Genomic DNA, 15,767 nt, shown 5'->3' on the forward strand with positions numbered 1-15,767 from the left:
GCCCAGCCACTAGAAGTTCTAATCACTTCTGGTTTTAATATTTCCTGAATTTACAACTAAGGGCTTCCCCGGTGGTGCAGTGGTAAAGAATCTGCCCGCCAGTGCAGGTGATACAAGAGACCTGGGTTTGATCCCTGGGTCAGGAAGATCCCCTGGAGGAGGAAATGGCAACCCACTCCAGTATTCTTGCCTGGAGAATTCCATGGACAGAGGAGCCTGGTGGGCTATAACCCATGGGGTGGCAGAGTCAGCCATGACTGAGGGACTGAGCACAGTGCAGAGCTCCTAAATACTATTGTATTAACTATGTTACCAACTGAAATGATTTCCCTATTTTGTAGCATTTTAGTCAAATCAATCCTATTTGCTTTTTTGAGGAAAAGTATATGTAAACCAATTTATTTCAGAGATCTTCTCAGTTCTTTTAAACAGTTCTTTTAAATTGTTCCAGGCTAAAATCTTCCTCATAAAGAGTAAACCCCTTTTTGATTCTGACCCCCCTCTTATGAGGTCATATTTTGACTCCAAGTCTTCAAAAGACTTCACTCTTTTAGCATATTTACATTTTAGGATTTTTTTCTTTTAAATATTTTGAGGTTATTGCAGAGAAAACATCATCTAGGTTGCCTTTTCATGCTTCTTTTAAACTTCACTTTGTATTAAGATAAGAAATCATAGTGGTTAGATGTAGAAGGATCTTGATTAGAGCTGTGGTTCTGCTGCTGACTAGCTATATGACCAAGGTCAAGTTACTTACGCTCTCTTAAGTTTTAATTTCTTCATTTGTAAAGTGAGTGATCTTGGGAAAGATTTAATGAAATGCCTATAAAATGCTTAACATTTGGCACAGAGTAAGCAGTCAATAAGGGCTTCCCTGGTGGCTCAGATGGTAAAGAATTGGCCTGCAATTTAGGAGACCTGGGTTTGATTCCTGGGGTGGCAGGATCCCCTGGAGGAGGGCATGGAAACCCACTCCAGTATTCTAGCCTGGAGAATCCCCATGGATCGAAGAGCCTGGTGGGCTACAGTCCACAAAGAGCGACTAAGCACAGTATATGCAGTAGGTAAATGTTAGCCATTATTATTACTACCACTTCTATTCTCTCTTCCACTTTAAGCACTCTGGGGTATTCTGTTTTGTCATATCAGAATAATTTTTGGTGCTTTCGATAGATTCTTCTCTATCAAACCACATTTTTTTCTGTCTTTTCTCTTAGATCTTGTAAGTTGTATATTTTATTCTCAGCAATATTCTTTGTTAGGATTCTTGGATATGACTTAACCTACTTTTTATCACTTTCTGAAATGTACATAATATTGTTGAGAAGCCAGAATATACTTTGAGAGATCTACTAGATGAGGAATAAATATGGCACTTTATCATTCCAGTCTTATGATTGTTATCATGCCCTTCAAAGTTGCATTACATCTTTCCATAAGTGTTCTGCTGCACTGTGGATGTTAAGGCATTTTCAGATATATTTAACATCAATCTGTCCTTATAAGCATTGCATACACGCTGCATGCATGCTAAGTTGCTTCTGTCGTATCTGTCTGTGACCCTATGGACTCTATGTAGCCCGCCTCTCCTCTGTCCATGGGATTTCCCAGGCAAGAATACTGGAGTGGGTTGCCATGGCCTTCTCCAGGGGGTCTTCTTGACCCAGGGATTGAACCCGTGTCTCCTCTGGCTCCTGCATTGCAGGCGGATTCTTTACTGCTGATCCACCGGGGAAGCCGTTTTAAGTCTTGAGTAACTTATAAAAAGCAGTAGGTCACATGTTCTCTAATGGGAACTGTAGGGAGAGAGACTGCATTCAAACGATTGTACTTTGGACTTCAGTACTATTGTGGCAATAAAACAGTATGTTTTTTTTTGGAATTATTTTTTGAAATTGAAGTGTTGTTGCTGTACAATATTAATGTAAGTAAAGTTATGCAGTTGTATCCGACTCTTTGCGACCCCATGGACTGTAGCCTACCAGGCTCCGCTGTCCATGGGATTTTCCAGGCAATAGTACTGGAGTGGATTGCCATTTCCTTAAGTAACAGGTGTACAATATAGTGATTTACAACTTTTAAAGGTTCTATTCCATTTATGTGCATGCTTAGTTGCTCAGTTGTGTCTGACTCTTTGTCACCCTTTGGACTGTAGCCCTCTAGGCTCCTTTTGTCCATGGAATTTTTCAGGCAAGAGTATTGGAATGGGTTACTGTTTGCTTCTCTGGGGGATCTTCCCAACCCAAGGATCTAACCTGTCTCCTGTATCTCCTGCACTGCAGGTGGATTCTTTATCTACTAAGCACTGGGGAAGCCCTACTTCATTTATAGTCCTTATAAAATATTGGTTTTATTTTCTGTGCTGTACAATATATCTTTGTAGCTTATTTTATTTTAAATTAAAAAATTATTGGAGTATAGTTGATTGACAGTGTTGTATTAATTTCAGGTAAACGTCAACAATCTTGGTTTGTAGTTTTCTTCTCTTGTATCATACTATCCTTGTCTGGTTTTGGTGTCAGGGTAATGCTGGCCTTGTAAAATCAGTGTGTAAGTATCCCTTTCTCTTCAGTTTTTTGAAATAATTTTAGAAGGATTGGTGTTAATTCTTTAAACTTCTGGCAGGAATTCACCACTGAAACCATCTAGTCCTGGACTTTTCTTTATCGGGAAGTTTTTGATTACTTATCCATTTTCTTACTTATTACTAGTATGTTTGCATTTTCTGTTTCTTTATGGTGTTTCACTGTTGGTAGGTTGTATGTTACTAGGAGTTTATCCACTTCTTCTAGGTTATTCAGTTGTTGGCACATAATCGTTCACAGTAGTTTCTTATGATTCTTTGTGTTTCTATGGGATCAGTTGTTGTCTCCTTTGTTTCTTTAATATATGTGTCTTTCTCTATTTTTTATTCATCTAGCTAAAAGTTGTCAATTTTTTTAATCTTAAAAAAACAGCTTTTGTTTTAGTTGAGCTTTTCTATTGTCTTTATGGTGTCTGTTTTATTTATTTCCCCTCTGATCCTTGTTATTACGTCAACTAACTTTGATCTTAGGATTTTTGTTCTTCTATTTCCTTGAGGTGTGAAGTTAGATAGTTTATTTGTGATCTTTGTTCTTACAGTGGACATTTTCACTATAAACCTTCTCTTAAAACTACTTTTGCTGAATCCTGTAAGTTTTGGTATGCTGTGTTTTCATTTGTCTTAAGATACTTTTTGACTTCCCTTTTGATTTCTTTTTAAATTAATAATCTTAAAAACTGCTCAAATGTATTTTTGGCCATTGAGCCTGTAATCATATTTTTTCTCATTTGATTTATGGATAAGTTAAATTATATTCCTAGATTTCCTAGTATTAAATCATCCTTTTATTCCCGAGGAGACAACATAATTACAGTACACTATTCCTTTAATATATTATTAGATCAGTGAATTAGTATTTTATTTAGAATGTTTGCATTTGTATTTATAAAAAGATTTCTCTATGTTTTTAAGTGCAGTCATTTTTTCAGATTTTGTTATCAAAGCTGTAATAGTTTTAGAATATTATTTCAGAAGCTATCTATCTTTCTCTGTACTTAGAAATTTAACAAATGACATAGGAATTTTCAGTTCATTGAGATTTGAAATATTAACTTTTAATAATATCATTTAACATTGACACTTGTGGGAAGTAGGTTTTTGGATATCTGAGTTTCTTTCATCATTATTGCTGTGTCGAGGTTTTTCTGCTTTTGTATTTTTTAGTTAGCTTCTGTATTTCCATCTCCAGTGATCAGTGATAATGTGCATCTTTTCATCTGCTCACTACTATTTGTGTTATCTTCTTTGGAGAGATGTCTATTCAAACCCTTTGTTCATTTTTTTAAAATTTATTTTTTTATTGAAGGATAAATGCTTTACAGAATTTTGTTGTTTTCTGTCAAACCTCAATATGACTCAGCCATACATATACATATATCCCCTCCCTTTTGAACCTCACTCCCCGCTCCCTCCCCATCCAACCCCTCTAGGTTGATACAGAGCCCCTTTTGAGTTTCCTGAGCCATACTACAAATTCCTGTTGACCATCTATTTTACATATGCTAATGTAACTTTCCATGTTATTCTTTCCATACATCTCACCCTCTCCTCCCCTCTCCTCATGTCCATAAGTCTATTCTCTGTTTGTTTCTCCATTGCTACCCTGTAAATAAGTTCTTCAGTACCATTCTTCTAGATTCCATATATATATATGTTAGAATATGATATTATCTTTCTCTTTCTCACTCACTTCACCCTATAGTAGGTTCTAGGTTCATCCACCTCATCAGAACTGACTCAAATGCATTCCTTCTTATGGCTGAGTAATATTGCATTGTGTATATGTACCACAACTTCTTTATCCATTCATCTGTTGATGGACATCTAGGTTGCTTCCATGTTCTCAGTTCAGTTCAGTTCAGTCACTTAGTCGTGTGCAACTCTCTGCGACCCTGTGAACCACAGCACGCCAGGCCTCCCTGTCCATCACCAACACCTGGAGTTTACCCAAACTCATGTCCATTAGTCAGTGATGCCATCTAACCATCTCATTCTCTGTTGTCCCCTTCTCCTCCTGCCTTCAATCTTTCCCAACACAGGGTCTTTTCAAATGAGTCAGCTCTTCGCATCAGGTGGCCACGTTCTAGCTATTGTAAATAGTACTGCAATGAACAATGAGATACGTGTGTCTTTTTTCAATTTTGGTTTCCTCAAGTAAACCCTTGGTTCATTTTTTAATGGAATTTTTTCATTATTTTTATTTTTATTATTTTATTATTTTTTATTATTGCAACTGTTCTTTATATATTCTGAATATAATTCCTTTATCAGATATATGATTTGCAAAGATTTTGTTCCAGTCTGTCAGCTGTCTTTATTATTTTGATGATATCATTTGAGGTTTTTAATTTTGATGAATTTAAATTTATCTGCTTTTTCTTTTGTTGGTGTGCTTTTGGTGTCATATCTAAGAAAGCATTGTTTAACTCAGTTCAGTTCAGTTCAGTTCAGTTGCTCAGTTGTGTCTGACTCTTTGTGACCCCATGAATCGCAGCACGCCAGGCCTCCCTGTCCATCACCATCTCCCGGAGTTCACTCAGACTCACGTCCATCGAGTCCGTGATGCTATCCAGCCATCTCATCCTGGGTTGTCCCCTTCTCCTCCTGCCCCCAATCTCTCCCAGCACCAGAGTCTTTTCCAATGAGTCGACTCTTTGCATGAGGTGGCCAAAGTACTGGAGTTTCAGCTTTAGCATCATTCCCTCCAAAGAAATCCCAGGGTTGATCTCCTTCAGAATGGACTGGTTGGATCTCCTTGCAGTCCAAGGGACTCTCAAGAGTCTTCTCCAACACCACAGTTCAAAAGTATCAATTCTTTGGCGCTCAGCCTTCTTCACTATTCAACTCTCACATCCATACATGACGACAGGAAAAACCATAGTCTTGACTAGACGGACCTTAGTTGGCAAAGTAATGTCTCTGCTTTTGAATATACTATCTAGGTTGGTCATAACTTTTCTTCCAAGGAGTAAGCGTCTTTTAATTTCATGGCTGCAGTCATCATCTGCAGTGATTTTGGAGCCCCAAAAAATTAAAGTCTGACACTGTTTCCACTGTTTCCCCATCTATTTCCCATGAAGTGATGGGACCGGATGCCATGATCTTTGTTTTCTGTATGTTGAGCTTTAAGCCAACTTTTTCACTCTCCTCTTTCACTTTCCATCAAGAGGCTTTTTAGTTCCTCTTCACTTTCTGCCATAAAGGTGGTGTCATCTGCATATCTGAGGTTATTGATATTTCTCCCGGCAATCTTGATATCCAGCTTGTGTTTCTTCCAGTCCAGCGTTTCTCATGATGTACTCTACATATAAGTTAAATAAGCAGGGTGACAATATACAGCCTTGACGTACTCCTTTTCCTATTTGGAACCAGTCTGTTGTTCCATGTCCAGTTCTAACTATTGCCTCCTAACCTGCATACAGGTTTCTCAAGAGGCAGGTCAGGTGGTCTGGTATTCCCATCTCTTTCAGAATGTTCCACAGTTTATTGTGATCCACACAGTCAAAGGCTTTGGCATAGTCAATAAAGCAGAAATAGATGTTTTTCTGGAACTCTCTTGCTTTTTCCATGATCCAATGGATGTTGGCAATTTGATCTCTGGTTCCTCTATCTTTTTGAAAACCAGTTTGAACATCTGGAAGTTCACGGTTCATGTATTGCTGAAGCCTGGCTTGGAGAATTTTGAGCATTACTTTACTATCATGTGAGATGAGTGCAATTGTGTGGTAGTTTGAGCATTCTTTGGCATTGCCTTTCTTTGGGACTGGAATGAAAACGGACCTTTTCCAGTCCTGTGGCCACTGCTGAGTTTTCCATATTTGCTGGCATATTGAGTGCAGCTCTTTCACAGCATCATCTTTCAGGATTTGAAATAGCTCAACTGGAATTCCATCACCTCCACTAGCTTTGTTTGTAGTGATGCCTTCTAAGGCCCACTTGACTTCACATTCCAAGATGTCTGGCTCTAGATTAGTGATCACATCCTCATGATTATCTGGGTCGTGAGGATCTTTTTTGTACAGTTCTTCTGTGTATTCTTGCCGCCTCTTCTTAATATCTTTTGCTTCTGTTAGGTTCATACCATTTCTGTTCTTTATCGAGCCCATCTTTGCATGAAATGTTCCCTTGGTATCTCTCATTTTCTTGAAGAGATCTCTAGTCTTTCCCATTCTGTTGTTTTCCTCTATTTCTTTGCATTGATCGCTGAAGAAGGCTTTCTTATCTCTTGCTATTCTTTGGAAGTCTGCATTCAGATGTTTATATCTTTGCTTTTCGCTTCTCTTCTTTTCACAGCTATTTGTAAGGCCTCCCCAGACAGCCATTTTGCTTTTTTGCACTTCTTTTCCATGTGGATGGTCTTGATCCCTGTCTCCTGTACAGTGTCACGAACCTCATTCCATAGTTCATCAGGCACTCTATCTATCAGATCTAGGCCCTTAAATCTATTTCTCACTTCCACTCTATGATCATAAGGGTTTTGATTTAGGTCATACCTGAATGGTCTAGTGGTTTTCCCTACTTTCTTCAATTTGAGTCTTAATTTGGTAATAAGGAGTTCATGAGCTGAGCCACAGCCAGCTCCTGGTCTTGTTTTTGTCGACTGTATGGAGCTTCTCCATCTTTGGCTGCAAAGAATTTAATCAATCTGATTTCGGTGTTGACCATCTGGTGATGTCCATGTGTAGAGTCTTCTCTTGTGTTGTTGGAAGAGGGTGTTTGCTATGACCAGTGCATTTTCTTGGCAAAACTCTATTAGTCTTTGCCCTGCTTCATTCCGCATTCCAAGGCCAAATTTGCCTGTTACTCCAGGTGTTTCTTGACTTCCTACTTTTGCGTTCCAGTCCCCTATAATGAAAAGGACATCTTTTTGGGGTGTTAGTTCTGAAAGGTCTTGTAGGTCTTCATAAAACCGTTCAAACTTCAGTTTCTTCAGCCTTACTGGTTGGGGTATAGAGTTGGATAACTGTGATATTGAATGGTTTGCCTTGGAAACGAACAGAGATCATTCTGTTGTTTTTGAGATTGCATCCAAGTACTGCATTTTGGACTCTTTTGTTGACCATGATGTCTACTCCATTTCTTCTGAGGGATTCCTGCCTGCAGTAGTAGATATAATTGTCATCTGAGTTAAATTCACCCATTCCAGTCCATTTTAGTTCGCTGATTCCTAGAATGTCAACGTTCACCCTTGTCATCTCTTATTTGACCACTTCCAAGGTTGTGAATATTTACTTCTATATTTTCTCGTAAGTATTTTATAATTTTATCTTTTACATTTGGGTCCATAATTCATTTTGAGTTAACTATTTGTATATAATGTGATAAATGGTTCCCTCTTTTTTCTTTTGTACATGGATATCTAATCATCTAAGCACTGTTTGTTTGAAAGGCTATTCTATTTTCTATCATTCAGTTTTAGTTTTTACATGAGTTTTTGCTTTAACACTTTATCAGTCTTTGCTTTTTCATTTAATATAAAAGGAGTTTAACTCATTTACATGTATTATTGTTGATTTAGTTAGTTTTACTTTTGAAATATTTAGATTTTCTGATTTTTATTTTTATTTTTTGTTTTATTGTCACTAAATGTGTAATCTTTAAAAAGGTTGTTGCCTTTCCTTTAGGTTTATAGAATAGATATTTGTGTATATTTCATTTCTTTTTGCTGATAGTAAGAAACCCTCAATAATATTAATTTTGTAAACCACATATACCAATGGTCATTACTTGAGAGTCATATTTCAAGTTGCACTAAGTGTAAATATACAATTCATAAGTATAAATGCAGATAATTGTTCTAAAAATTTTTTAAGGACATTGAAATATGATGGCAGATATTCAGAGGACTTGATCTGAAACTGAAATGTCTTATATTAATGTATAATAATAATGATAAACATGTTAGACATACAGTGTAATTGTCTTAATAGCTATTTTTTACTTGTCCTTGTTTGGTAGTTAATTTTTACTTCTGGAATATCATTCAATGCTTGAAATATGTATACTACCGAGGCCCAAAAAATACATATATGAAGATAATGTTATTTAACATCACCAGAATTCTCCAATAAAATGAAATTCAAGCTCTTGAAATGTATTTTCCTGTTTTCACACTTTATCATAGGAAGCATATTCTTTGATTGAGAAGACCGAAGCAGAACAAAGTATACAATATTCACATCAGAAATATGTGGAAACTGCCAAAAGAAAGAAAAGCAGAGTCCCTCCTCCACCCATTCTGCTCTCCCGAACTTACCGTTCTGTGACGTTAAAACCTGCCCCATTTGTTTCTGATGTTAAGGTATGTTTTCCATTTTGATCTTTACCTCAAGGAAAGCATCAGAGGTACTTCAATAACTATAACGATTGATGTTTTATTGGTTTCAGCACTTGGATAATCTTATTTGTAAACCCTGAACACTGAGATTAGTATTTTAATATCTTAAGTAAATTTAGTTTCTTCATGACCCTTTTGCCTTTATGCTATTTCCCCTTTGGCTCCATATAGCTTTACTGACACCCAAATATATAATAAGGAGAAATAAGAGAGAAGCATTTCTCTCGAAGTACCTTTATCACTGTAACAGTCACACACTGATATACTAGAGTGCTCAGTATCAAGAAGGTTTCATTAAAATAGAGTCAGACACTTGAAGGGGATAAAAGTTACTCTGAGAACCAATGTTGAAGACAAGAAAATTGAGGGGTGGTGAGTTTAGGGGCTCTTTGTAAAGTTCTTCTGAGTAAATGAGGATTGTTTTAATAAAAGGCTTCCCTGATAGCTCAGTTGGTAAAGAATCCACCTATAATGCAGGAGACCTTGGTTCAATTCCTGGGTTGGAAAGATCTGCTGGAGAAGGGACAGGCTACCCACTTCAGTATTCCTGGGCTTCCCTTGTGACTCAGCTGGTAAAGAATCTGCCTGCAATGTGGGAGACCTGGGTTCGATCCCTGTGTTAGGAAGATCCCTGGAGAAGGCAAAGGCTACCCACTTCAGTATTCTGGCTGGAGAATTCCATGGACTATATAATCCATGTAGTCACAAAGAATCAGACTAAATTTTTATTAAAAGAGTCTTTTAATAAAAGCAAACAATAATTCCATTCATATTATAAGTCATAGCTCTATGTGTTTACTGAAGCTCTTTCTCCCAGCCCCAGTGCCTTGGAATTAGTCTGTGTGTGACTGTAACTTGAGATTTAGTTTCCTCACAAGCATTTGGTTCCATCTAATTCATATTTTAAATATTACATTTTCCTCTTTTGGGTGATGAACACATGCTCTTTGATGTTGTATAAAAAACAAAGTTGTTTCTTTGATTATCCTTAGGATGTTCTGTTTGAACTTACACTGACTTGATACAGTGGAAAGGCCATGGGCTTTGAAGTGAGACAAATACAGACATAAAATTCTCGCTCTAGCACAGCAGTATGACCTTAGGAAATCTAAATATACTTTCTGAACCTTTCTTAAATTTGTTTTTGTTACTTTTTTGTTTGTAGAATGTTTCTGCTGTGAAAACTAAATGAGATATTATATCATATTGTTGACATGTTAACCAAGGTCCCTACATTTCTTGTATTAACCTTATATAACAAGGTTTGCTAAAATCAATTAGTGATGTTATACTCTGTGATTATATTATCTGATGATTTTTTTCCATAACTTCTGTTCAGTGATCATTATTGAGTGTCTGTTATCTGTTAAGCTCTATGTGAGGTAAAGTATAGAAGTAAATACAAATAAAGCACGATTCCATTTTTTGAGGAGTTTTAGACTAATGGGTGGAGAAGGCAATGGCACCCCACTCCAGCACTCTTCCCTGGAAAATCCCATGGACGGAGGAGCCTGGTGGGCCGCAGTCGACGGGGTCACTAAGAGTTGGACATGACTGAGCGACTTCCCTTTCACTTTTCACTTTCATGCATTGGAGAAGGAAATGGCCACCCACTCCAGTATTCTTGCCTGGAGAATCCCAGGGACGGGGGAGCCTGGTGGGCTGCCGTCTATGAAGTTGCACAGAGTCGGACACAACTAAAGTGACTTAGCAGCAGCAGCAGCAGCAGCAGACTAATGGGAGGTGGACGTCAGTGAGAAGTAATACCACCTTCCTAATGCCTTATAATTGAAAGAATAGTAACAACATTCATCTTTTAGCCAACTGTGCTATAATAAATGCATTATTATAATTTCTAGCAGTATTAAAATTCAACTTTGGATATGGGGGATCTGTTTTAAGAATAAGGATTCATTGGCTTCAGAAATTCAGGATAGAACTAAGACTGGATAATTTCCCAAGAGTTTTTGTTTGTTTTTATGTAAATATTTTGATTTATTTAACCAGGTTCTTATTTTTTATGTATCTCAAATTAGTGACTAGTTTATTTCATAATGGTTAAAAATAGGAAGACATAAGAGTCCCACAGCTGACCTGCAGCTGTAAGACTTGTAACTCAGCACATGATGTGAAGCTGATATATGTTCTGTTGGGAGAGTTGCATGCTGCTGGAAATGACACCTTCTGTTACCTACTCCTTAGCACTAGATGGTGCTGTGGGCTTAAATACATTTTCTAGTTTGTGATTTCAGCCATCTTTTGTTTTACCAAAATCCTCTTGTTAAGGCATTCTTTGCATTAACATCTGTTTTAATAGTTGAAAATATTAATGTTATTTATAAAATTTTACTTTCAAAATTAGTGGTGATTTTTCCATTGTTCCTTACTCTTACATAGATTCTAAGGACTTACTCTTCTTATATAAACTAAGATGTTTTCATCTGGGTAACAAAATAGAACTATAAAGCCTGCTTGCAAAAATGCTTTTAGAGAAAACTTACTCTTCAAATTCCGTAGAGCTTCAAAATATGTAGAGCTTCACTTAGAGCAATAATGATCTAGGTCGTAAAACAGTACATTTCTTCCTTTTTTACCTCTATGGCACTTTTTTTACATGAAAAGTCAAGGAAAGTTAGTTTCTAAGTGTTTTTTCTGAGAGTCATGCTGAGTTTTTTTTCTCTTCTTCTGGCCTCCATCTTTCAAGTTCCTTCAGTGTGTTTTCTGTCCTTGAAGTTCTACCTTTCCTAGTGCTCTTTAATCACCTGAGAAATTTTCTTTAAAAATACAAAAGTTCGGCTGTTTTGCACTAGGTATTCATATTCATTGAGGGAGGCAGGCTTGGGTAGATGTAATTTTTTTTTTAAATGGTTGATTGTGTACAAACTGTATTTTAAAAAACGATCCTGTTACATAGTCAGAGTGGAGAACTACTTGTGCAGACCACACACAATTAGTATTTTTCTGTTGACCCAGAGGGAGAAATAGCAGGCGGAGCTGTAAGAGGCTGCTGCTTCTGAGACAATTACATTCCCCGCCCCCTACCCTTTTTTTCTAGTTTTAGAAGTTGAGATGTTGTGAGGTGGGGCCTTTGGGGAAAAGAGAATGAAATGCCACATTGATGACGACCCCTCCATCACCTACCCCTGGACAGTATACCTTCTAATGATGCTTTTTTTTCCTAGGTATCACCTCTCCCCCTTTCCCTACAGTGAGAATAATTCATGATGATGAGGTATCTCCATTATTTTGACATTTTGGCAAAAAGACCATTATTGTCTAACCATTTAGTCAAGTTTTAAGTTTGCTTTTTTTCTGTGAAATTTGCATTTTGCTTTTGGTTTACATCTGTATTTAATAATTATCAAAGGAATACAATGTTTCAGAAAATTTATAGACCAGAGGAAAAAATATTACCCATAATCTTACCATTTTATCATCCAAACTCTACTATTCTTATTTAGAAACATTTTCTTCTAGGCTTTTTCATATGCATGCTTACATTTTATGTAAAGCACTACAATTTAGTGCCTTGGTTCTTTTACCACTTACTTTTTGTCATTTATTAAATAAAATGTGAAAATCATTTCCGTGTTGCTCTTTTTGTCATCAAGATGAGCTCATCTTTGGAGTCACTCTCTGCCACTGTCTGAACACTGCTTAACACATAGGAACTGCTCACTTCATAGTAGCTAAAAGTAATTAATAATGAATAATATTTTAGTCTTGGTCCCAGGTAAACTATATTTGTATTTTTAAAAAGTATAAACCTAAGTGTCTTTGTAAACTGAGGTTTCATATTTTAAAACTTGAATAGTTATATTTTTGTATAGAAAAGTATTCCTTTTGCCACATCATGATAAAAGAAATCAAATGCTGTGTTAAGCTGACTAGAGATGACAGGCTCATCTCTCTCCTTGGCAGGTCTGCTGGTATTGCATTTTGGGTCGCAAAGCGGAAGGAAGCTATGGAAAAGTAAGACTAAACAATAATCATCTCCCAAACTCAGGAGAAGCGGTATGTTGAACTGAAAAAACCTTTGAATGTCAGGAAATCTTACCAAAAGTCTTATTAATTACAACTGAGTGTTGCTGTTTGTTTTTTTTTTTTTAAATGTAATCACTGTCTCAGTGAATTTCTCTTGATTTCGACTAGAGTCATATCTAAAATCTTACCGTAAATGGAAAGCTTTTTTTTTTAACCTATAAAGATCACTTAATTATATTAAAAAAAACCCTTACTTTAATTTTCCATGTATAACTTGAAATATGTTTTTGTTAATAGATACCAGCGGATGGCAAAAGCGTTTTTGAGGTAAAAGGTTTAGAAACCAATGAAAAATACGTCTTTGCAGTTGCAGCTTACTGTTCTAGTGGAAAGCTGATTGGTGATGCTGTTGGCGAGACAACTAAACCGATTCTGGTTTACCCACCTCTTTCTGCTGTTACTACTCGGATGTTATTGACGCAGGTAGATGAGATTTCTCCTAATTTCTTCCTCTATTTTTTATACTGTTAACCAATTACTGAGTAATTTCTGATGAAAAAACAGTCACAGCACATATTCTGAAGCTCCTGTAATACATATTTTCCTTGACCACAGTTTAGTCTCCTGAAATATAAATCATTATTTCTCTCACTCCTGAGTTTGCTTTATATAATAACATTTTTTTCCTGCACTAAATAACATTTAAATGCAACATGTACTGATTTTAGAATTTTGGAAATAAATGTTGCCTGTTTTCCTGTCAACAAGTAGCAGTTCTTAACCTGAAGCAGTTTGGGCCCCCAGGGGACATATATCAATGTCTGGAGACATTTTTGGTGGTCGCCATCTAGAGGAATGCTACTGACATCTGGAAGGTAGAGGCCAGGGGTGCTGATAAGCATGCTACAGTGCAAAAGACAGCATTTCCTTCCCTCAACAAAGTGTTATCTGGTCCAAAATGTCAATAGTGCCATGGCTGAGAAGCCCTAATCCAGAGATATCCTTTTCTTTGCAGGCATATGTATACATTGTTGTTTAGTTACTAAGTTGTGTCCAACTCTTTTGCAGCCCCATGGACGGTAGCCCACCAGGCTCCTCTGTCTATGGGATTTCACAGGCTAGAATACTGGTGTGGGTTGCCATTTCTATCTCCAGGGGATCTTCCCCATCCAGGGTTCAAACACATGTCTCCTGCATTGGCAGGAGGATTCTTTACCACTGAACCACTTAGGAAGCCTGTATGTATACAAATACACACATATATATGTCTACACACAACATGTGTGTAGACACATATACAGGTTTGTGAATTTATGTATAATATATAATTTTAGTCATAGTGTACATATTATTTTACATCCGATTGTTATTTACTACATAACTGACTTTTTTCCATTCCATTAAGTATTGTTTCAAAACATAATTTTTAACATTTGTATGGTATTGCATTTTAAAAATGTCATAATGTAGTATATATATATATGTGTGTGTATATAAATGTATACACACATACACACTGGAATACTAGTCAGAAAAAAAGAATGAAATAATGCCATTTGCAGCAACACGGATGGACCTAGAGATCATCATACTTGAATGAAGAAAGTCAGAAAGAGAAAGACAAATACCATATGATATCACTTATATATGGAATCTAAAATACGACATATGTGAACTTGTTTATGAGACAAAAGTAGAGACTCACAGACACAGAAAACAAACTTATGGTCACCTAAGGGGAAAGGGAGTGGGGGAAGGACCAATTAAGAGTTTGGGATTAATAGATATAAACTACTGTATGTAAAATAGTTAAACAGTAAGGTTCTCCTGTATAGCACAGGGAACTGTATTCAATATTGTGCAATAAACCATAATGGAAAAGACTATGAAAAAGAATATGTGTCTATATAACTGAATCACATTGCTGTACACCAGACTCTAATATAACATTATAAATAATTATTCTTCAATAAAAAAATATATATCAGTTGTTTTACAATATTGTGTTAGTTTCAGGTGTACAGCAACATGATTTATATATATATATGTATGTATTTTTTCAGATTACTTTCCGTTGTAAGTTATTTTAAGATATTGAATATAGTTCCTTGTACTATACAGTAATATTTGATGATTGTTTATTTTCTGTATAGTAGTTTGTATCCGTTAATCCCACACACGTAATTTATCCCTTTCCTCCTCCTTTTCTCCTGTGGTAGCCATGTTTGTTTTCAATGTCTGTGGGTCTGTTTCTGTTTTGTAGATAAGTTCATTTGCATTGTATTGTAGATTCTACATGTAAGTGATACATAGTATTTGTCTTTCTCTGCCTTACTTGCTTTACTTACTATGATATTCTCTAGGTCCATCCATGTTGCAGCAAATGGCAATATTTTATTCTTCTTTATGGCTGAGTAATATTCTATTTGTGCACGCGCATGCATGTGTGTGTGTACCTCACATCTTAAACCAATCATCTGTTGTTGGGCACTTGGGTTGTTTCCATGTCTTAGCTATTATAAATAGTGCTGCAGTGAAGATTGGGGTCCATGAATCTTTTCAAATTATACTTTTCTCCACATATATGCCCAGGAGTGGGGTTGTTGGATCATGAACTAGTTCTGTTTTTAGTTTTTTAAGGAACTTCCATCCAGTTCCCATAGTGGATGTACCAATTTACATTCCTATCAACACTGTAGGAAGGTTTCCTCTTTCTTCACACCCTCTCCAGCGTTTATTGTTTGTAGACTTTTGATGATGGCCATTCTGACCAACGTGAGATGATACCTCATTGTAGTTTTGATTTTATTTCTCTAATAATTGGTGATATTGAGCATCTTTCACTGCATCTATGATTATTTT

The 15,767-nt window shown here is 36.4% G+C and overlaps 1 protein-coding gene across 1 annotated transcript in view; it reads left to right on the forward strand.

Moving 5' to 3' along the window:
• CFAP54 (cilia and flagella associated protein 54) overlaps positions 1-15,767 on the forward strand; it is a 324,333-nt gene that overhangs the window by 66,798 nt on the left and 241,768 nt on the right. The window contains exons 20-22 of the mRNA XM_052640302.1: positions 8,709-8,885; positions 12,843-12,935; positions 13,203-13,388. Of these exons, the coding sequence (XP_052496262.1) occupies positions 8,709-8,885; positions 12,843-12,935; positions 13,203-13,388 (456 nt within the window). The remainder of the gene's footprint in view (positions 1-8,708; positions 8,886-12,842; positions 12,936-13,202; positions 13,389-15,767) is intronic.

The sequence above is a fragment of the Budorcas taxicolor genome, chromosome 5 (genome assembly GCF_023091745.1).
Source record: "Budorcas taxicolor isolate Tak-1 chromosome 5, Takin1.1, whole genome shotgun sequence".
NCBI lineage: Eukaryota > Metazoa > Chordata > Mammalia > Artiodactyla > Bovidae > Budorcas > Budorcas taxicolor.